Source organism: Prosopis cineraria, unplaced genomic scaffold (genome assembly GCF_029017545.1).
Source record: "Prosopis cineraria cultivar Desert tree isolate PC_DT_omini unplaced genomic scaffold, ASM2901754v1 PC1, whole genome shotgun sequence".
Taxonomy (NCBI): domain Eukaryota; kingdom Viridiplantae; phylum Streptophyta; class Magnoliopsida; order Fabales; family Fabaceae; genus Prosopis; species Prosopis cineraria.
Window position 1 is genome coordinate 59483190 of NW_026555332.1, and position 24428 is coordinate 59507617.

Sequence of the window (24428 nt, forward strand, 5' to 3'; positions counted from 1 at the left end):
ATTACTTCCGTAACCCATGTCGTTTAGCAGATGTGACTGTTCAGTTTCCTCTGCTTTCCTTTTCCCATTGCTTCTTCTTTTTCTTTTTCTTTTTTTTCAGTGCCCGTTTGGTTATGCTTTAAAATTGATTTTTTTGGATGCAATGATTATTAGAAGAAAATTATCTAAACGCCATAAAATAAAATAATCAATCTTTTCAGTTAAAATTGATTTTTTTTTGAAAAGCTAGCGATTTGAGCTTCTAAAAAAAGTTTATCAAAAAGCATTAAAAAATTATAAAAAATATAAAATTTAATAATAATAAAATCAAACTCTCTTCTCTTCTCTTTTTTTTTTCTGAGTAAAATTTAAATTTTGAATCTTTAAAAAAAGTTGCTAGCATAAATTATTGTTAACCACCATCTTCCACTCAATACTTACTATAAAACTAATTTAAATAAAATATTAATTGATAGAAAAAAAATTAATTTAATTTAATTTAAAATTTAGAATTATTATAAAAATTATTACAAAGGTTCAGAGAGAGAGAGAGAGAGAGAAATTTAAGGTCATTACAAAATTTAATGCTTAACATGTTTGTTAGATATAACTCATATCCATGATATTATTAGAGATTAATTTATATATTATCATCTTCATTAGTTATTGTAAAATTAATATTTTGCATTTAAAAAGTAAATCTTTTTCTTTTATTAAATTTATTTTAACTAAGATATATTGAGTTACTTATTTACATAAATTTAAATGTTAATATTAATGTAATTTAAATTTTTTAATTAATTAAATATGTAATTTAAATAATATATTTCACTTCTTAAATAAAAAGTAACAACTTTAATAATATTAGATACAAATTTATCAATAATTTAATTTTAAAAGGCAAGGTCTATTATGATAATTTACACAACTAAAATTGTTTTGAATAAATTATCCAAATATCTTCAATTATGTTAAAATTAATTTTAAAAAAATTATATCTAAACAGATTACGTTATAACATAATTAATTATAATTAAAATTTATCATTTAATTAATTATTTTTATAATTTATTATATTCAGTTGAAATTGAAACTGGCACTTAATTGTTCAGAATCTAAAAGGTTGGTCTTCTTTTGATGCTCTTTCAATGATTTCTTTGTATCATGCTATCTCAACGTGATTCTCTATTCTCTTCGTCCTATCTCATTCATATGTTCTAAATCATTTCCTTCTACTTCTTCTAATGGTTATACTCTATTTTTCTTTTCATTTTTCTAATTTTGTTGTATGTAATAAGAGTAACCCAAAACGTTCACGAGAATAGTAGTTTTTAGTGCCAAAGTTCTTCCACCAGAGCTGGGAAGGGGTTGGATGAACAAGATGATGTGGTCGTTGCTGAAGCTTTGTAGATTTTCCTATATCCGTTTCTCAATTGGTCATCCTCTTCTTCCTCTCCTGCGTTTGAAGGTGATACTCTCATTTTTTTCCCTTCTTGCGATTATCTCTCTTCATGGAATCTGTCTTCATTGTGTTCTTTGTCTTCTGGTTTATTTCTTTATCATTACGTTCTTCACCTTTGCTTTTGCTCTCTGTTTTAGATGTCATTGACTAGGTTCTATAGACTTAATGAACTTTGAGAGGGAATCCACTTATGACATTGGTGTCTGCATTATCAAGGTTTTCTGAGTAAATGATCGTGGTTTTGTGTCCTTCTTTAAGTCACTTCGTGCTATATTGATAGATGACGAGGCATGTTGTCTAGAAGTTCTGTTTTCTAAAGTTTGCCTTCCATTTAGTTTGTCCTTGATTTAAGTTGATTTTCATCTCTCCTTTGATCAGAGTAGACGGTGCCCCTTTCTATGCTCAGGTTTGTGATTTTTCCTCCTCACCTTATCATAAGGTTCGTTATTCATCATCCTATTATTATCCCGTCTTTTTGTCTTGAGCTTCTTTGCAAACATCAAAAATTGTGGAGCAGTCTAAGATCTTAGCTTTATTTTGCATTTTTCTCTTCTATGTGTAGGTTCCTTTTTTAGGTCATTTGTTCTGTTATTTAAAAATCTTCTCGGTTTGAGGTTGTCTTCATCCGTAAAATAGTCCTTATTATTTTCCCCTGATAGAATCGTCTTTCATGACTGTCACTGTAACATTCATTAAACAAAATTCCTCATTTGCAATACATGTTATTTTATATTAATTTCTATTTTCTGTCTTTATTGTTCTCAGATGCAGATGCTAAGGTGATTAAAAACCACTACAATGCCACCGGAGTCATATTCAAGGAATCAATGTTAATCCTAATTCCTAAGATTGAAGGGAATTTAAAGGACAGTTTAAAAAGAAGGCATTTTATTTAAGGGCAGAATGAAGCTTCCCATTCTAGGAGCTCTAGGAGGAAGCATTTACTATGATCTCTGATTGCGTGGAAAATTTTGTTATTCCCCAATACAGTTATCTTTTCTTTTACGTTGAAGAAAACTATAACTCCATTTCCCCATATGTTTTGCAATAAGATATTGGTTTCAAAGTACTACTCCCAATCCTATTTGTAATACACTTTGTAATGATTAAGTAACTTTTTTTCAATTTTACTTTTTTTAATTAGCATAAATATATTTAATATAATTATATTATAATTTAAAGTTAAGGGTAAATTTAAAAGTATATACATCATTTTTTATAAAATTAAAAAAAAATTAATTTTCTTAAGATGCATGAAACGATTGAAAGTATCATGTAATAAAAATTGGAGAAAATATAATAGTAATAATTAGATGATCAAATTTGACATTAGTTGGCTATGTTTTTGCAAAACTTTATTTCTTATGCGCTGATTCAGTTGATTATTTAGATTGCTACATTGTTTAGTTGTCTTGCATAGGTTCTGCACATGTTCATTGCGTTATCCTTTAATATGCGATCATATAAACATTTGGACTATTATTTTATTCTTTAATTCTTTTTTATGATCAGATAATTCATTTATTCTTTAGAAAGAGTGATTTTATCTAAAAAAATGAGTATTGGTGTCAATATATGTTCTTAATTATAAAATGAAAATAATATCTCTAAATTGAACATCAAAGAGAGTTTATACTCTTAATATGAATCTGCATGAAGATCATGAATATGACTTTTTCAGTGAATTATATACTATAAAATCTTCTGGTATGCCCTCATAAGTTGACATTCAAAGTGGGAGTATCAATTATATTATCCATCAAATGGACACAAATTTATTGGAACCTAGGATGCCTTTTGTTATGAAAAGGAGGCAATTCCAATATGTATTATCTTTTACTACGACAATAAACAAGTGTTAAGGGCAATCTTTATCGAGTGTTGGGGGTTACTTGCTTATTAAATCAGTCCTCACTCATGGGCATCTTTTATGTAGCCATGTCAAGGATGCGAAGCATATGGATGGTTTAAAGATTTTAATTCATGATTCAAGCTTTAAGAGTAGCACTAAACCATTAATATTGTATACAAGGAGATCTCTGACAATGTAAGAATCCAATGTAACTTGACTATATCAAACTACATTTTGAAATTCTTATTTTATTTTGATGAGTTAAGCACATAATGTTATGCTGAATTTTTTTTAAAGCCTTTGAATGAAATTTAAGCATTTTTATTATTCATAAAATTGCAACTCTGCAATACCTTAAAGAAGTTCATATTTAGAAAAAGTATTATGTTATAATTATTTTCTCTTACTTTATCATTCATTCCATAAGTAAAGTTTGTTAACGCGAATTCAATTAATATAACTATTAAATATACAATATTATTAAAAAAATCATGTGTTATACTCAATTCTCATTTGTTCTTCTATTCATCCAAACATGATTACTATAATTGTTTTGTTCATGCTCGTGCAACATATGGGGATCACAATAGTTGTATTTAATGCATTGTCTATTTTTAGTCCTAACAATCAATAACGTGCTTCCATATCCACATCATCATTTTCATCACAATCAACATTATACATATCATAATTGCAAACAACAATTATCTATAAGAGTTTAATTCTTGGTTACCTCTACTTTTGGATTCCCATCCCAAGAGTACAACTTGATTTTAGAGGAGCTTCCAAGTTTTGAGCACAAAATTAGTTTTAAAAGTAATCAATCTACAATTAGGATTAGTTTCATCATTAATGACTAATTATCATTAATCAACCTTAATCATAATCGAGGCCTTAAACCTTAATTAAGTGCGATTAAGCAAAACCAACCCCAAAACTCACTTCCATAAATATATTTAACCACTATTAAGCTTAGCTAACACTGTTAAACAATTTCATTAGCTTATTCTAGGTTAATTAGTGTTAGGGTTAAGCCTAAAGCCTTCTTTAAATCCCATAACCACTGTCATTTGCCATAACCAATGATTAGAGGTCCAAAGTAATCCCTTTAGACTCCATTAGAGTCATGAGAATGATCAAAATGAAGGCCTACATTTGGACTCACCTTTCCCATCCAAGAACACCCATTAAAAAAGCATAGAAAGGGGAGGAAAAGAGAAAAGGAAGCTTGCTTAAGGATTAGATAGCTTGAATTACCCCAAGCACCTCCAACGATGAACCCTACTAGAGCCTTACCTGTTCTTTCATATTTCACTCTAAAAAATTCCTTCCTGTTCATTTATGATTTGCATTCTTTAAATTCAAAAATCTATCGCGTCTATAGTGGTGTATAGCACTATCCACCATGACAGATAATAATTTGGAAACCCTAACTTTAGCTCATTAATTTGGACCTAAAGTGGCCTAAAGTCTCCTTTAATCCCCTTCTAATCATATACAGGGCCCCGATGGAACATAATGACCATCTAAACTCTTTAATTAGCCTCCAATTACCACCATTAACTAATTCAATCTCCCAATTAATTAACTAGCTCTTAGATTAATTTTTTTTTGATGTTACAACCACTAGGATTTATTATCTATACGACAAACATATGATAGGTTATTTTAATAACAACTTGTTAATTTTTTATAAATGGGAGTTGAGTATAGTATAAGGGGTTAATCTCTCAACAACATAGTAAACGAAGGTTCAAATTCTTATTGAAGAGGTGCCCACATTTAGTATCAAATTATATCTCAAATACGATTACCTTTAATAAGAGATTACTTATGAACAATAAAAAAGTGCTATTTTTTACTTTTGTGCATACTGTAATGCTTTCCATATTATCTTGACACTTGGCCAAAACCTCCATGATAAGTATAGATTAAACTATATGATTATCAAACATGGTTATAGACTTTAACTAATTAAAAGGCTAACTATAGTAGAAAGGAAAAGATAAATCAAAGGTCTACTATAGTTTAAAAGGTTTTAAAACAAGTATTATAATACTCACTTCACAATCCAACAACACCTTCATTTGACAATATAAACTTTTTAAAGTTGGGATCCCAAGTTTGATAACTTAAACTTTGAAATCAAATATAAACTAATTTAAAACAAAGTAGAAACACATGTAAAAGCATGAAAACCAAATAACATAACAAATCACTTTAGAATTAAAAGAGCCAAAATAGGATTTTTAGCACAATATGCACGGCATAACATAGATACGTCGCAATATAAGGCACAGTAAGCATGCTTCAGTGAAGTTTGGAATTATGTTATGGCATAACATTTTATGTTGTAGTATAAAATGCAAAACCCATAGCAACAACTTACTATCATGGCAAACTTTCTAGCCAAACTTTCGACACACCCCAAATCTTTGCCAATATTCAATTGAGGCAATTTAGGTGTTTAAGTAAAGCTTTTTTAAAACTTTCACTAATGGCACTAGTTTCATTTTCAAACTTTAACCCAATCATAAATTGGACATCCAAATTCAAACTAACATGTTTTCACTCTTAAACCACAATTTGAGTGTCTAAAATTGACATAAGTATAAAAATTATAGCACAACACTTAAAATATACTCAATAGATTTAGGATAACTTATGCAATACATCCCAACAATCAAATATCATATATTTTACAAATTTAACCCTTAACCCTACAGTTGGAAAATGGGCGAGCTTAACCTTTATGGGTTTAGCCCTTATAGGCCAGGCCCTAAGCCTATAAAGGCCAGGCCCTTAAGGCCTCGGGCCTTAAAGCCTGATTTCCTAAATTTTCTTCAAATCTTGAGACCCGCCTCTTATGTAAAGGGCTTAGGGTCGGGCCTGTAAGCCTGATTACAAAATAAAAAAAGTAATATTATAATTTAATTAAAATATTTTAAAAATTAAACATAAAACAAATCAAGGTAATTACTTTGGTTGGCTAAAAAAAAGTACTTTGGTTAAACTTGATGAGAATCAAAGCACCTAAATAAGACAATCAAAGATCAAAGTATCAATCACCTAGCACCCATGGCAAAACAGTATTTTTGAGTGTAAAGTAGATCGTGAGAGGCATGAAGGGCAAGCAGATGCAATAGATGCAAGGGGTGATGAGGTAAGTAGATGCAGAGGGAGAGCTGAGTGACTCTAAGTGAGGCAGAGATTAGAAACAAGGCAAGGATGGTTGATGGCTAACAGGAGAGTAAAGATGTCGAGTGAGGTAAAGCAATAGTCGACGAGAGAGCAGATGAGTGAATATGAAATCATCAATCTTTAAGCTGAGAGAGTGAGAGTTTCGATCTAAAAAAGAAGGCTGAGAGAGTAAGAGTTGAGAGATAAAAAATTACGGAAGTTTAAGCCTTAGGTTTTTCTTCTATACACTGTTTTTACATAGATTGTAAATAAAAAAGATAACAGGGCTTGGAGGCTCACCCAGGCCCTATTCTTTTTTTTAGGACTTATCGGGCTAGGCCTAAAAGCCTAGTTACTTTAAAGGTTTCGTTTATTTATTTGTGGGATCCTCCTGATCCTTTACAGGATTTATTATGTAATGACTCTTTGGGTGTTACCTACTCAAGAGAAGTTTTAGTGATGGAATAAAGTAGGGCTGTACCCACATTCACAAAAAAAAGGGCCAACAGGCCTGACCCTTATTCCCAACTTTACTCAACCCTAAACTCATTAAAAGCAAAGAGAGAGGCATTTTAATATCAAATCTTACAATCTTCAATTACCATCATCTTAAACTTAAAAACCATACTTGCACCAATACTTTGGGCTTTTCTTAAGCTTTTTAAATTACAAAACACCATTCTAGGGCCTAAAATATAACTAATCAACAAAAAAAATTAAATGGTGCAAGAAATATCATAATATTCATTTTTCTAATTAGCATCATCAAATTAGTTACACACACACACACACACATATGCCAAAATAAAGAGGCCTACATTAAGAAACAAGGTTCCTAAGCCTCTAATGCTTTCCTTTTGTCTTAACCCTATCTAATGCTTATAAAATGTTAAATGAAGGGTGAGTTAATCACTCAGTAACTAAGGTACATTAAACATATACTAATACATGTTAATTAATTATAGTGATACAAATGACATATTTAAATAAAACATATTTGCATATTAAACTACTTAATTCATATAGACACAAAACTAATAATCATGTGATATTAGATTTCTTAGCATATAAGGGTCATAACGCCAACAACATTGTGCCACTTATAAAACGTGCAAGACCACAAAAAGAACAACCATGTGGCCGTATAATGATATATATGATCAATGTCAACCTTATATCCTCCTGATACCTCTGATATGAAATTAATGACTATTTAGTGGGATTTATCCTTGTCATTAGACTACCCGAGTCTTCCATGTAATGTCCACCTTGACATTATCATTAATCACCATACAATCATAGCATATAATAATAATTAAGAGTTATAGATCACTCTTAAGCTTACTGTAAATACAGAAGGGTTAAAACAATTAAACATTTAAAGATAATTTAGAGTATTTGGGATCCCAAGAAAAATCCTTCAAATATGAAGTTTGAGCTTAAACTTAATAGTTTTTAAACATATAGGAAGCATGAAAAATTTAGGAAATAAAACACTTAAAAACAGGGCCAAAAATATCATTTTTGCACATTTTGGCACTTATGCCGCGACATATGGTCCATGTTTCACGGCATATGGCATAGAGGGCTCAATTCTGTTGCTGTATTTATGCTGTAGCATATGTAATTTATGTTGCAACACACATGCCAAATCATGACAGCATTTTGCTTTCATGATAACTTTTCAGGGCAAACTTCCTACATGTGTCATTTTTACATCTGATGACTAATTGGAGTGATTCAAGTGCCCACGTGAAACTTATTTGATAAGCTAACTAATGGTCTAAGTTTTATTATGATCTAACACAATATGAAAATTTTAGACATCTAAATGTAAAATTCAGATTTTCAAACGTCTTTCAAGCGTCCAAGTACTCAAAACTCCAAACTCACACTAGTAACTCATTTTGAGGCTTGAACCAATATACACCTAATTGAACATTTAAATATACAATAACATGCCAAACATAAAATTTGACCTCTCAAGCCCAGTTTAACCTAACATGACCAAAAACACAAAATCACAATCACACATTATTTGGCCTCTATTGCCACATAATACACCACACATACATTATCACCATATGTATACAACATTCCTTGCACTACTAGTATTTTAGCCCTTCACCATAAAAATCACTACATATTCACATCATATACAACATTGGGCTAAAATACAAAATAACATAGCGTAATACAAGTGTTAATAACAAAATGTTTTGCATTCCTAGTTGGTAACTCATATTCTCATATATTTAAGTTTATGTACACATAACCCAGAGCAAAATTGAGCATTACAATAGTAACGTATCAAATATGCTAGCCATTGCACGATTCCTTTCCTTGCTCAATCTCAGCAACAGAACTTATAAAATAATAACCACATGATGAAATAAAAATTGCAATAATGAGATAATTTACATTATCTTAACATGTAAAGTTATAAACAAACTTTAAAATATATATAACAACCATATCATATACAAATCACCATAATTTAAATGCATGATTGCTAATCATTTGATCTTCCAATACTTCTGACCAAACAAGTAGGCTATTTCACAAAACCAAATCACGTGTATAGTCCTTAAACTCACTATCCATGATAGAACTATCCTACCAAGGCATCTTAAACCACTTTTGGACTACAGGTTCTCCCTATTATAAGTAATTAGGGTGTCGTTACTCCAACACTATATCCTATAGATATTAAGGAGCATAATCTCCAACTTCGCACCCTTCTGGGCACTCAAGAGAATAATTCTCTAATACCATACCTTTTTTCAGCACTAAGGAGAAATATAAGTTGCACCTAGAGTCCCGAAGTGTCAATAGTGCCATATAGACTTAATCTCAACTAGAGTGACCTCTCACCCTCTAACATGTCATATTTCACTACATATCTCCACTTGACCATACATAACCACTTTCTAAACAAATATAATGAGTCTTACTATTTACTTCAAAAACATGAAATTTCACAAATCAATACTTTACACATTTTTTAAAATACATCACTTTTACAAAATTTACATATGTATATATATAACCAATCATACAAAAACAACTAGTGAATAACTTATACAAAATAATAAATAATATAAATTATCTAGTTACCTCAACTTTTTTTATGCAAAAGGGTTATCTGTGGTACTAAATATCCTCTTAGGTCACAACAAGTTTTCCCTATACTTTAATCTACAATAATAAGTACTATATGCTAATTTTCAATTAGTATAAGCATTATTAACTACTTATATCACCCCAAATCTCCTACTTATCACTCTTACCCTTAACAAAGAAGCTAATCAAGGTTATAACTAGTTCACACTGTCCCTTCAAGCTTCTCTATAACTCTATCATAATACATAACTTGATATCTCAACTTATCATAGTTTAAAACTTTATAAATTAATTAGGGCTTGATTCAATTTATTCTAAACAACGTCTAAGCTTTATATTAACAATTATTCAACTCAAAAAACTCTAATTAAGATCTAATCATCTCATACAATCCTTAGAGCTTGAGTATAATCTTCCCTAACTCAAACCCAAAACCTTCAAATCTTTCACCCCTTTAAAAATAGATTAGAGAAGGAAGAGAGGGAGTTAGCAAGCTTACTCAGATGATTAAGAATCCAAATATACTTCCAATCTTTCTCAAATAGAAGCCTAGCTTAGCTACTCAAGATCCCTCTTCGTGCTCCTTACTCTCACAAAAATCCCATATGAAATTCTAGCTAATTCATACACGTTTTATTTTTTGAACTAGCCATTATGCCTTGGCGTAATGTATTATGCTATGGCATAATACACAGTGAGCCCAAACTCACTTGTATCTTGATGTCTTGTCCTGATCTGAGCCAAGCTTGATTTTAAAGTTATCTAATAATCTAAAACATCAATTAACAACTCAAAAACATGATTAAATTAATTACAATAAATTCTAGAATTAAAACTCCAGAAGTTACATTCCACTTATGAGGAGCTGCCGACTAAGGCTGCTACACTTACTCGTGAGTCACGGTTTTCTTTAAGACTAATAATCATGGGTAATACTTTTAAGCTAGTATCCTCATGAACTAGTGGAAACTAGTTATGTTCAAGTTTCTCAAAGAACAAGTGGGATAGTCCTTATACAATAATGGAATAATAATTATCTCCTAATTTTAATGGTTGGCAGTCTGGCTAGCTTTTAATTCTAATAGTAAGCCACCAATACCATGTGAATTTATCACTACTTCTCTCCCTATGTGAACTCCCACCATAAATGACCATGCCATGCATATAATCATCATAATTAGCATATAATTTATCATCATCATTTTTATTACAATACAATCATCATGTTTTCTTGCATTACAAATTAGCACATAACTCCATACTCACTTACAATTTTCTTTACATAATTTCACATAACTTATCAATTTACTATCATCTATATTGCTCATTTAAGACATCATTTGAGACATGAAACAAGAATAAGTTTTGCTTAAATTAGTTTATATCACAATAATCATTCCATTTACAAGTTCATATATATTTATTTTCAATATCTCATAACTCATAATATATAATTTTCAAATATTTTATGTTACACGTGCATAAAAACATATTCACATATCTTGACAATAGTTTATAAAAACTAAGTAACTAATTAACTCGTAAAAGTCAGATTTTTTTAAATTACCTCAAACCTTTAAAAGGTTGATCAAAGGTTATCTCTTAATCACAACTTGATTTTTGAGCTAACTTCAAGCTCATCAGTGCTTCACAAAGTTAGTCTACAATTAACATCAACACCCATCACTAATAATGATCAAAATCACCACTTTCAACATCTAATTTCATACTTTAATAACTAAATTTCTTAACTACAATATCATCCTCACATCCAATGAGTTTGTTAACTTCATTTAGCTCTCAACAACTTAAATAAGCACTAATATATTATCCAACAACTTAAAATCATCATCAATGTCACATATTACTCACTTCAAACTTTCAAATTTCAATATTTTAATTACCTAAAACTCTTAACTCTCAAGTTTTATTATCATATTAGGTTTATCAACTCCCATTAGCTCCATCTAACTTCATTAAACTTATATACCACCATTAGTGGCTTCCAACAACACAAACTTTTATCATTAAATAACATTTTAATGTATAAATTTGTCCATAATTAATAGCCCACTCTCATGGGCGCATAAAACCATTATTCTTAGGCTCAAATAACTTAAATAACTCTTATTAATTTTATTTAAGTTAATGGGTTCGGACCCAAAGCTCCCAAGGTCCGAAAATCATCCTCCAATTATAAACCCTAACTTAAAAATTGTATAAAGAGGAAGAAGAATGATAGGGAAGGCTTATCTTAGTGATTAAAAGCTTTAAATCTTTTTAAAACACTAAGAAAATTGTGCCATATTAGAGAGAATCATGAGCCCCTTAGTTCTCCTCTTTTTCCTTTTAGTTTTTGCACACGTAGCTGCCTTCTTAAGTTTGATTTTCAACATTATGTTGCAGCGTAAATGCACAGTGGGCCAAATTTTAATTTTCTCTTTTCAATTTGAGTCCAGATGGGCTAATTCACTTCCATTTTCAATTCAGTGACTAAAACCACACCTAATAGGCATATTAACCATATTTAACTATCTTTAAACTCATTTATACTTAAATTTACATAATTACCCTTTATTAGCTTAATTAATTAATATAATAATTTTTAGGATGTTACACATATTTAAATAGACACCTTATTTTATCTTTGAACTTATTACTTGTGAAAAAAAATAAAATATAACTTGAAAATTATATAAATATAAAATATATTAATATGTTATCTTAAAAATACAACATAAAAATAATTTTTAAATATAAGTACACATGGTCAAACATGCTTGGATTTTTTTAACAAGATAAAAAGATAAGCATAACAAAAAATTTTAAAAAATTGAATTTTTTCTTTAAAAAAAAGGAAATGGTAGGTTTCATGGTACTGTTCATTTAATTGTTCAATGAACAGTGAAATTTTTATATTTTACTATATAAGATAACATAAGATAAGATTTGCCTTTTGTTGGCCCTTTTCTTTCCCATGCCCTTTGATCTTGATTTTCTTATAAGGAGAATCAAGTTCAAGAATTTGACAAGAAATTTATTTATGAATAAAGATTAATAATAAGTTTCATTTTAAAAAAAGTTTATGTTTTCATTTTAATAATAATTCATTTTATATTAGTTATTGTTTGTGAATAAGCTTTTCATCAAATTCCTGGATGTGATTCTCCCTTTTCTTATCTGAAAAATAGTGTCAGTTATTAGGAATAACCATAAAAAATTACATTGACTCTTAATTTTATTTTAGAAAAATCACAAAAAAATTCTACTAAAATATATAAACGACAACAGGTCCTTTAAAATGTCATAATTTTTCTAAAGTACTTGGATACCTTTATGACAATAATGACTTTAGGTTAAATAACTAAATTTCTTCTTATTTAAAATAAAAGTAATGGATCTAGCTCCTTTTTCCTAATCAAATTTTTTATTTAAAAAATCACATTTTTGTTCTATGAATTACAATAATTAAATAAGAAATCATAACTTCTTACATAAATTTTTTTATGATTGATAGATAAATTTTAAAAATAATTAATCTTAATCACAATTTTTGTTTAAATAATTATAACCTTGATTCTATAATTTCATATATTGAAAAAAAAATTATAACTTTTTACATGAAATTTTTTTATTATTGAAGTCTAAGTTTCAAAAATAACTAATCACAACTTTTATTATTTGAATCACAAGAATTAAACAATAAATCATAACTTTTCATATAAAATTTCTTTTATCATGAAAGTCTAAGTTTTGAAAATAACTAATTGTAACTTTTGTCTAATTAGTCACAACTTTTATTTTATGAATCATGAGAATTGAACAAGAAACCATAACTTTTTACGAGAACCTATTTTTTTTATTTTAAAAGGAGGGAATTTAGCTATTTAACTTAAAATCATTAATGTCAGAAAGGTACCTAGGGACTTTAGAGGAATTATGGTATTTCAAGCGACCTGATTGTTATTTATATATTTCACTGAGATTTTATTGTTGTTTTCCCTTTTATTTTTATAATTTTGGTTTTGGTTTTGATTTTGATTTTTTATTTTTTTGGGAAAAATTTTAAATTGCATGAAAAATTTATATTCTTCTAGTCATTATATATATAAACTTGTTTTTAAATTATATAATAAACTATGATCTTATAAAAAAAATCATTAGATACATGATATAAACATTCAATAGCTTTTTTATTTAATTCTATTAAACAAAATTTTCCCACAAACTGTGCTAATATATACTAAACATAATATTGCATGTCGTAAGGTTGAGCAATGAGTGGGACGAGCTAGCCTGAGAGACTTCTTGTATAAGGCAAAATGGATACGGGCTAGTCGGTACTCATGGTCAACCCACTTTGACCCATTTAAGAACATATTATGACAATACGGTGAGTTAAAATATGTTTGTACTAGCTTGTTCTCACCTCCGTAATTTACAAAAATGTAGCACCATTTATATAAAAAAAATGACAGAATCACAAAGAAGACAAGGAATTCAACTTGCATATCAATAACCCAGTCAACAAATTTGTAGATTTAGAAAAAAAAAGCCCAACAAATTTACAGTTTGCTAATGTTGATGAAGAAACAAATCCATAGAAAAAGAAAAATAGGTGTAGAGTAGCATATTTGTGAGTTGATTAAACATAGCTCAAGCAGAGGGAAACCTAGATCTGTGGATGGCAAGGTAGGCAATGACAGCGATACTGCAACATGCAAGATAAGCAGAGGTAAGGGAGACGAAGATTGCAATGGCCACAGCACTGACGATGACTCCATGGGTCTCAGCTCTGGATCTGGAGTGGAAGGAGATCATGACGCAAGGGAGAGGGAGACAAATCATGAGCAAGGTTGAGTTGAGGCTTTATCCCTAGTCTTTAACTTCAAAGCGTGACACCCGCAATGAGAGTGTTAATGAATGATGACTAGAGGAGAGTTTTGACTCAATAGAGGGACGCGAGTAGTGAACTTGAGTTGAGAGGCTTAGTGCGGAAGAATGATGAAGGAACAAATAAGGGTTTTCTTTTTGGATTGCATAAATATTGAATAGAATATGCCATGTCTGGGAGTGTTTTCTTTTCTTTTGTTTTTTTTAAAGATGTTTAAGTGAACCTCTATATGGGCTGAGACAAGCTGCCAGAGGGGTAACCCATAAATTATTCCACCCATTTACATCAAATATGGGTTGGCCCATTAATTTAGCCCACCTATGTTTTTCTCCTAGTTTTGACTAGGTATGGGCAAATTTAACGAGTCACGGGTTGTCAGCTCATCCCTAACGTGTTAAATAAGTTCATATCAAACTCGTTATCACATAATTAATGCAAGTTAATTAGAGGCTTTAGTATTCCAATGATTTGTCTAGATAATGTCGTTAGGGAACTGAGCTCATGCTCTTGTGATTTATTTAACATAACTTTGATGAAACTCTCAAGCTTTTGCTTACCCTTGTTAATCAACAAAATTAGAGGCTTTATTATTTGAGAAATCCATTAAAAGAAGTCGTTATGGAATTTGCCAAGTTTAATGACATCTGCGAGGATAAAACAATGATAGTATAGACCTTTTTGTCCGTCATTAGAGGTAAAATTAGACTTCACACCTTCGTTAAACTCAAGTGCCAATAGTCATGTTAAGATCTTTTTTCTTTAACGTGACCTCAAACACACGGCTAGGGGGGAAAAAAAACTATACATGAAAAATCATTTGTGTACATATCTCACTTGCCATGTCATGACAAACCATATCAACTTCAACCTTTTGCATATATCCACGTAACTCTTATTTGATCATTTATGTTGATTTTAATGAATCCGAATGAAGGAGTCATAACTGATTCTTCCATTCTTGGACTTTAGATTGCAGTCAATCCCAGACAAAAGTTGAAGAGTTTGATTTTGATCTTCCCTGAATTAAATTAAAGTTCAACCCAAGTATTTCTTTTGTGACTCTGAAGAAAGAGAATTCAAGCAATCGAGTCAACTTTCCTCATCGTGATAGGAGAAATGCAAGACATTTCAAAGTTCATTATCTATCAAGAAGCAAAGCAAGAAGATGCAACAAGAGTCTGAAGGCAATACATTTTTACGAAGCCTTTAAAAAGAATACTGAATCACCAACATCTAAAATCACACGCTAATTACTGGTTTGAAAAAAGGCAGTGTGTTAGTCGAGGACGCCATCTCGTCGCCTTGATGCCCTGCAAATCAAAATCATCCTAAAAAACATCAACAATATGCAATAAAAAACAAAAGGACAACGAGGGAGTTGTCTCCTTATAAAAACTCAAAACCCAGTAAACTCGACCTTATCCAATCCAATCCGATCAATGGGTCCAAACAGTGATTTGTTTTTTTTTTTTTAAAAACTGATCCGGCTTTAGATGACGATGATGGCGAAGGCAATCACTACCCCCCAGGTTCTCTCGTGTTGCAAGATTATATATACTGATAGTCTGGCGGATGTTTTGCTGGCTTTGTTCCGAATCCTGTTGTTAGTGTGTTGGTTACATAGGTTTGGCTTTGTATTTAAGTTGATTGAACTTTCAGCCTGTATTATTTACTTGTTTATTGATTCTATAGTTTAATAAACTAGATTTTGCAGTATATTTAGTATGTGAAAAATGTTTTTTTATAAAAAAATTGAGAAATACATTTTTTTAAAATGAAATTGGTGAATTTCTCATTTTTGAGAAATTTTCATTTTTGAGAAATACTTTTTTACCAACCAAACATTGCATTATAATGTTAATAATATAAGTTAAAGCAAGAATGACAACTAAATCCCAAAGGGAAAATTTAGTCAATCTGATTTTCAAGTAATTTCATAATATCAAGTAAGTTTTTTAGTCTTTAAGTGACATTTTGATATATTGAAAAAATTCTAAAACACCATAATAACTTAGGTGAAATTTTTTCCATTGCCACTCATTTCCTTTTGCCCTTGCGACAAACTCAAGGATACGTTTTCCTTCTATTGCTTCTCGATGAGCACATTGGCGATGAGCACCATCGGAGGTATACTTCAAACCAAGAACTTCGTTCTCGACGACAAACACCATTGGCAATAGAAAGGCATACTCTGTTCCCTCCTTTCGTGATGGTTTTGTCAGTTTGAGTAAGCTCTTATTCCCTTCTTCATTTTTAGACCTTCAATGATCTTGTTTTGCCCATTCCTCTATTCTTCCCGTTCTTCTAGTCCCTTTTGCACCCAAGTATTTCATGCACCCTATTATACAGTTAAGCACAACTTAGTATGTTTATACTAGGAAGTGAAAAAAAAAAAAATCGTTGCGATGATCTTGCAAATTGTTTTACCAATATTAACAAGAAATACAAATATTTATGTTTGATGTTGAAAAGTATTAAATGTAACAATTATAGAAATTTAAAATTTTAGCTCTTAATTTTACAATTTTGAATTGATGAATTCACAATTTATTTTCCAAATACACAAATGTTCATACTTAACTTCTATTTAAGTCAATTCCTTTAAACTCATACTTTCAAAAAAAAAAAAACACAAAACTTTGTTGGTATTGTGAAATTGCTTAGGATTTAAGTTGAAGTGACTAGTTCATTAGGATTTAATTGTCATTTTCCCCAAATCTAAAACTTAAAAATACAATATTTCAAAGGGAGTTCAAGTGCTTTGTATTTGTTGTTTATTTATCTAGTTGTCTTTTCTGAAAGTAGACACTTAATCAAATTAATATATCAAAATATTTATGACTAAATTATTATGTTTATAAATTATGAAGAACATGACTAATTTGGTCTCAATCTAATCTGTAATAATGAGCTGGGGCGCTGGGCACGACCTTTTATCATCGCCTCTCTTCGGAAGAGAAATAAAACGAAGAGAGGGCAAAGACGCAAAGGAAAGTTCCACTACATTATCTTTTGGCTTTTATTTTCTATACTCTTGGGTAAAAAAGGAGTCTGCTTATGGAAAAAACTGCACCCATGTGTTCACAAAACATATTCCGGGAGTAAATCGTCCCAAATTTGAATTTTTCGCTCTTTTAAATTTTTTTATTTATAATTATAATTAAAAATTAAGTTTCTTGAATGAAATTACTTCCAATAGTAATAAAAGAAAAGGTGAATTAAGCAAGAACCACGAAAACGGAGTTAATTGAAATGGGGGAGGGTGGGGTATGAAAAAGGCGGAAGAAGGAGATGGCGGGAATTAGTAGGAAAGCAGTTATGGTAAATTGTCGGAGGGAGCACGTGTCCATTGACGCAAATCAGGAAAGTCAATTATTATTATTTTCCTTGGGTAAAAAGAGGAGGGGGGCGGGGTTTAGGAAGAAAGAAGGAGACAGAATGCGCATACGTGTGGCAGGTCGTCCGTTTTCTGAGAAGGAAAAAAAAAAAAAAAAAAAAAAACAAAAAATGCAAACACAACACTGGGGCTCCGCTCATTGGGTGGTTTTTATTCCCTCTCCCTCCTGTTTGTGGAGAGAAGAGAGCGCCTTCCTCTCTCCCCCCCCCCCCTTCTGAAAAAAAAAAGAAAAGAAAAAAGGAGAAAATAAAAGAAGTTTTCTTTCCGGCGCCTACCAATTGATCGGCTCACTGGTGCGGGAATGGGAATTCTTGCGGGCTTCTCTTCACTCGCACCCGGTTGTTGATATGGAGAAGAAGAAGGTCTCTTCCCAATGGATTTCGATGCCGCAATTCCTATGTCCCCGGCGGCCCTCTCTCAAGGTTTCGCACCTGCTTCTTCTCCTTCCTCTTTAATTTTGATTTTCTTCAGCATGGATGTGGTTTTATCCTTGCAGAATCCCTTTCCATTATTTCAATCCCCCCCCCCATTCATCATTTGTTGGCATCTGATTCTTATTCCTGTCTTCTCGCCATTGCTTACTTTTCCTCCCTATTCATACGATCGCTTTTGTAATTATAGCCTTCGTTTCATTTCCTGTTTTGCATTTCTAGGCATGGCTTCCTTCAATTTTTTTATTTGATTGTTTTGCTATTAAATTGGGTTTGCTTATCGGTCAAATTGGTACTTTTTTCCCTTTCAATGCAAGCTTCTTTCATCGATCATCTCTCTTTTCTTTCCCTCCCTCTTCTTCCGCTTTCCTTTTTGAGCTATTTAGATTGAATTTTGTCCTTCGGTTACTGAATACGGGATGATGATATTGTTATGTAGTTATCCTTCTTCTATGCACAGCCTTCTTCCCTGTTTCAGTATCTAGCAGTTAGTCCCCTCATGACTTTGGAGACCAAGTTGCTTCAGTTTAGGATCGTGTTTTTTGTTTTTTTCCCTTTGTTTTTTTTTTGGGGGGGGGGGTTGGGGGTGTTTGCATCTGCTTCTATTGACCCTGCCATGGTATTTTTATGGTGGGAACATTGACCAAAGACCTTATCTTCTCCTGACTTTCTATTAACGAATGCTCTATAAATGCTATTCGACTACCATCTTACGCAACTCTTATCTTTCTCAACCTTAGATAGAAAATAAATAAATATTATATGAGTTAGTAAGAAAATAATATTCCTACCGTATTATATAGATACTATATATTTACTTATTTTCATCACGTTGATTAGCAACTTTATCAGACCCAACTCTTACTATATTAAAATGAAACCGCAAATGACCTAAAATTGATTGGTGATTGGAAAGCAGTTATGGTTCTGGCGAGAAATGGAAAGTGCAAAAAGGCAAAGGGGAAATTAGCTTGAAAGTCCTGGTTCATGCAAGTAACTCTTTTGTCCAGGATGGGGCCTCGTTACATCTTGAAGTCATTTTCATTTTACCATTTTTAAAAACCGTTTGAGTGGTCAAGAAAGTGAATTAGGAGAAAGAAGTTTCATCAACTTCTCTCTTGGCATGCATGACTTGAAGCTCTCTATTTTTCCACTTGTTGAATGCACATTCACAATCTACGTTTGTGTTATATTGAGGAAAATAAAGTCAATGAGATTGGATGGAAATGAGGATAATTATTGATACCAGAGATCAGAGCATGACAAAATCAATGAGGATGATATTTAACTTCTTCAATTCCCATTCTCTATTTTATATGAATTTAGATTAGATGATGTCTGATTGGAAAAAATTACTTTATTCTTGTGATGCTATTTCAGATGCAATGTGGCAAATGAAATTGAGATCAGGTGAAACAATGGAATCTGGACCTTATCCTGAGCGTCCAGGAGAATTAGATTGTTCTTACTACATCAGAACAGGCCTCTGTAGATTTGGGTCAACATGCCGATTTAATCATCCTCCTAACAGGAAGCTGGTATAAGCTGCAACATATTTGAAAAATTGTAATTTCAAGTTAATACTATTAGGGTTAGACATTGTTGGCATATTATTATTGTTAAGATTTTTAAATGTACTCGTGCCAAATCCTTTTTATTATTGCCTTGGAATCCCTCAGAATGATGAAATTACTGACAGCCTATCTTCTATATTCCTCTCTCTATATATTTTTTTGCTGAGGTGTGCTCTTTCCTTATTTTCTTCCTTTTGTTTAGCACTTGCATCTTCCAGTCAGCTGGTGGATTATTATTATAATTGGCATACACCAATAGATTGTTTTGCATTTCCATTTTCTTGATATGTTTCTCATGTTTAGCTGATAACTTTGGGTGTATAAAACTCGTTTCTCTGCAGGAGTTACATTTCTTATTCATGTTTGCATGTTGAACTATATATACATGTTCCTTGCACTTTTGCCAATAAAATAAATTTCTTGCATCAATGTTGCATAATGTTAAACCATGTTGCACTTCTATTAATTATTGTTTTGATATGATGTTAGTACATTGTGGAATTTAGATTCCTGATAATTTTTTCTTCAAATATATTCAGGCCATTGCCACCGCAAGGATGAAAGGTGAGTTCCCGGAAAGAATAGGACAGCCAGAATGTCAGGTATGTACTTTCTTCTTAATGCACTCACTAGGTGCACTGTTGCTTATATTATGCATACACGCTGCTAATCATCTCTTTCTAAAGTTAGAATTTTTGTAAAACTTTCGAAATCTGTATGAGGTACTTTGGTTGAGTTAACATTCTTTTTTGGACCTCATATCTAGTTGTGCAAGTGAAGCATACAGTGTTAGTAATTCAGTATAGCTCAACTTTTTAAACAGTATAGAATGGAAGTAGGGGGGAAGCGACCTAGCTGGCGGCTTATTTTGCATACCATCTATTTTGTTTGCTATTTATTATCACTGGATTGATCTAAAGTTGAGATGGAATGCTTATAGAATTTGAAGTTGCTTTCCATGGACTTGACTTGACTTAAACATTGATATAACTTGTTCTTGATAAAAAACTTTAGTTCATTGTAGTTCTTATCTGACTGAAAACCAATTGATGTATCTACTAGTTATATTGGGTTAGAACGAGCTGGAAATTATTCATGCTAAATTGTAAATCCTTGTTTTGTTGATAATTTTTCATTTTTGTTCCAAAACTTATGTTCTCTGAGCATTGTGAATGTTAGTTTCATCCTTTATATGTCGAGCATTAGTTTGTGTTGTGACACAGGGTGTGTCTAATCTTGTGCAATTTAGAATTTAAGCATATTTCAGAAACTAATATATTTTATCCGCTTTCCAGTATTATCTGAAGACGGGAACTTGCAAGTTTGGAGCCACATGCAAGTTTCACCATCCAAGAGAAAAGGCTGGGATTGCTGGAAGAGTTGCCCTAAATAGTTTAGGCTACCCACTTCGCCCGGTTAGTGTACCAATATTTTCCTTGCAGTTTTATATGACTTCTACGCAAGTAATTATTTTTTTATTAAACAAATACAAGTAATTAATCAATTTGTGGTTTAGTCTTGCCTCATTGGTTGGTTGGGCTAACAAAATTGACATGGTTAATACACATTTAGGCAAGCAAACATTTAATTCAAATTATCCTTATTTTTGTCCCATGGTTTTCCAAATTTTTTGGGATGCAGTTATGCATTGATGACATCTGAATCTTTTCTAGATGCTTTCTCTGGTTTTTGGGGATTACTGATTTTATTGTTGTATTTTATTTTATTTTTGTTTTCTGTTATGAAGAATGAACCTGAATGTGCTTATTATTTGAGAACTGGACAATGCAAATTTGGGAGCACTTGCAAATTCCACCATCCTCAGCCAAATAATGTGATGATTTCATTGCGGGGTTCTCCTGTTTATCCTACTATTCATTCTCCAACTACACCTAGCCAGCAGTCATCATATGCAGGGGGAATGACAAATTGGTCTAGAGCTTCTTATGTTCCTAGTCCACGCTGGCAAGGCCCTTCAAGCTATGCACCTTTGATTTTACCTCAGGGAGTGGTTTCAGTTCCTGGGTGGAGTGCATACAGTGTAAGCTCATCCATGCTTTCTTAAAGAAAATATGAGAAATGGTGTGCTTTTTATGTGGACATGTAGATGATTATGAGGTACTGTTCTGAGATGGGGCTATCTTGAGTTTAACTTATTGTGATTCAACATTGGACATAAGCATCCTGTTTCTTATGCTAAAATTTGTTATTTGCTGAGGCATGCCAACAAGCTAATGGGCTATTTGTATTCTTCAGGGTCAGATTGGATCAATCTCTACGTCAGACAGTCCACAGCAAACAATAGGAAATGGTCAGATGTATGGAACTTCCCGCATGGGTGAACCAGCAAGTGCAGGATCTCAGGGGACATATTCTCAATTTCGTTCTGGCTCTGTTCCTTTGGGGTTTTATGCTCTGCAGAGGGAGAACATATTTCCTGAGAGGCCTGGTCAGCCCGAATGCCAATTCTACATGAAGACTGGAGATTGCAAGTTTGGTGCAGTCTGTCGGTTTCATCATCCACGTGAGAGATTAATACCCACACCTGACTGTGTCTTGAGTCCTATAGGCCTTCCTTTACGTCCGGTGAGTTCTGTTCCTTATCAGCAACGTATTTCTACCATGATGGTTTTCCCCATTGTCTTAGCTTCTATTGTTTTCTGATGTGTACTGCATGATAGTTCGTCTAGGTTTGAATCTATTAAGGTCTTGAAAAAGAGTAGTCTTTCTAATTTTACTGCTGGCTTGCCTGATTTATTACCACTTGTAATTGTAATAAATAATACCTATTTGTTTCCTGTTGTAAACAATTCTTCTTTACTTAGAAAGTTACAAGTTCTCCTTTATGGATAGCAATCTATAAGTCATTCAAATCACAATGTGTCAAAAACCTGTTAAGAAACCATAGGAGCAGTGCATTACACGCACACTGAGATTTCTTGAAGGGGACATAGAACAGGGGCATTAATGGCTTTAAGCAGTGGTGAAACTAAAAATATGAAATGATAAAGGAAAAGTGAGCAGCGAATTATTTGGAGCATGTTTTTTCTTGTTATGTTTTTCTGATCAAATCATGGTTTCTGAACATTATTGGAGTTATTCCATGCAGTTCTTGATTTATCTTAGTCTGATCCTTATTGATATGCTACAAGCTGATAAATGCATTGTCAAATTTCCTACTACAGGGAGAGCCTTTGTGTGTCTTCTATTCTCGTTATGGCATTTGCAAATTTGGCCCAAGTTGCAAGTTTGATCATCCAATGGAAATCTTCCCTTACAATATGTCTGCATCACCTTCATCTGATACCCCTGTCCGTCGTTTATTGGGGTCATCATCAGGAACTGCTGCATTGAATTTATCATCAGAAGGACTTGTTGAGTCAGGCTCGGTGAAGCCCCGACGGCTTTCACTGTCAGAGACTAGACCGATGTCTTCTGAAGATAGCATTGATGATGAGGCATGAATGAAGTGTTTTAGAAATGGGTCATTTGCCTTTTACACTTTTTTTTTGGGAGATAAATGAGTAACTGTAAAATGTAAATTCATTTTCTCCATTGCTGGAGATGTACAGAGGTCATGTCATGGTAATTCTGTCAACCTGATAATGCATGCAGTTGACTGATATAACTGTTCTGGATTTCATGTTGCCATATTGTATAAAATTCATCAAATATTGTCTCATGAGGTCAAACCTGATGTGAACATTTCTTCTGTTCTCAAGCCTGTCTTTTTAACGAACTTATTCCTGTGATGTAAAATCATCTTCTTTAATAATTTATTGATAACCAAATGCTGCCTCCTTTGTGATAATTGTTTAACGCAGGTCTGAAATTCATCGCAGAGCTTTTAGCTTGTCATAGATGTTGGATTTGTGCTGTCTACTGCATGCATGTAGAATTAACCTTCGGCAACGGTATCATCATTATTTTAATTCTACTCACTATATTCATGGGCTGCCTACTATCAGTTCTATGTCTTTTACGAAATTCAAAGTAGCCGTGTGAGGTTAATGTTGATGGCTCTTTTCAAATTTTGATTTGTATTTCCGTCATTTTTTCCTGTCAAATTTTTTTTTTTTTTAACCTATGGTTCATCGATAGTTCAATCTGCGTGAAGGGTGAGTGGAAGTTGGAGGTAGTAGTGGCAGGAGTGCAGGACCATGTATTTTAGGTTAAAGTTAGTATGCCGAGAGACTGAGCATAGATATGTTTTGACTTCAGAGTTATAGGATTCTGATCTGCTGAGCAAACATGACGGGTGCTATTGTAGAGAATGCTCCGTGGGTCAGCCAACAAAGCTGCATGATCCAATTATTAGAGGAAGATGGTTTTTTCTGCCTTGGATTGGTTCAAAGTTCACATGCAACAAAATCTCGGTCTGGTCTACAATTTATTTCCAGAGACTTCGGGCAGTAGCCTCTCTGTTGCAGAGACACATATCGTTCATGAGCTGCTCACGGATTTGGTGTCACAAATACGTGGCCTGTGTCATATCTTAAAGCAGAAATTAAAAATAGCTATTCTGATGAGAGTAGG

The 24428-nt window shown here is 32.1% G+C and overlaps 1 protein-coding gene across 1 annotated transcript; it reads left to right on the top strand.

Moving 5' to 3' along the window:
• The first annotated feature begins 18085 nt into the window (after nucleotides 1-18085).
• On the top strand, nucleotides 18086-23683 carry LOC129294341 (zinc finger CCCH domain-containing protein ZFN-like). Its single transcript, XM_054932627.1, has 7 exons — nucleotides 18086-18309; nucleotides 19699-19856; nucleotides 20432-20494; nucleotides 21188-21307; nucleotides 21640-21933; nucleotides 22149-22478; nucleotides 23078-23683. Exons 1-7 carry the CDS (start codon nucleotides 18261-18263, stop codon nucleotides 23354-23356), a joined length of 1293 nt encoding a protein of 430 aa, XP_054788602.1. The 5' UTR covers nucleotides 18086-18260; the 3' UTR covers nucleotides 23357-23683.
• The last annotated feature ends 745 nt before the right edge of the window (nucleotides 23684-24428 follow it).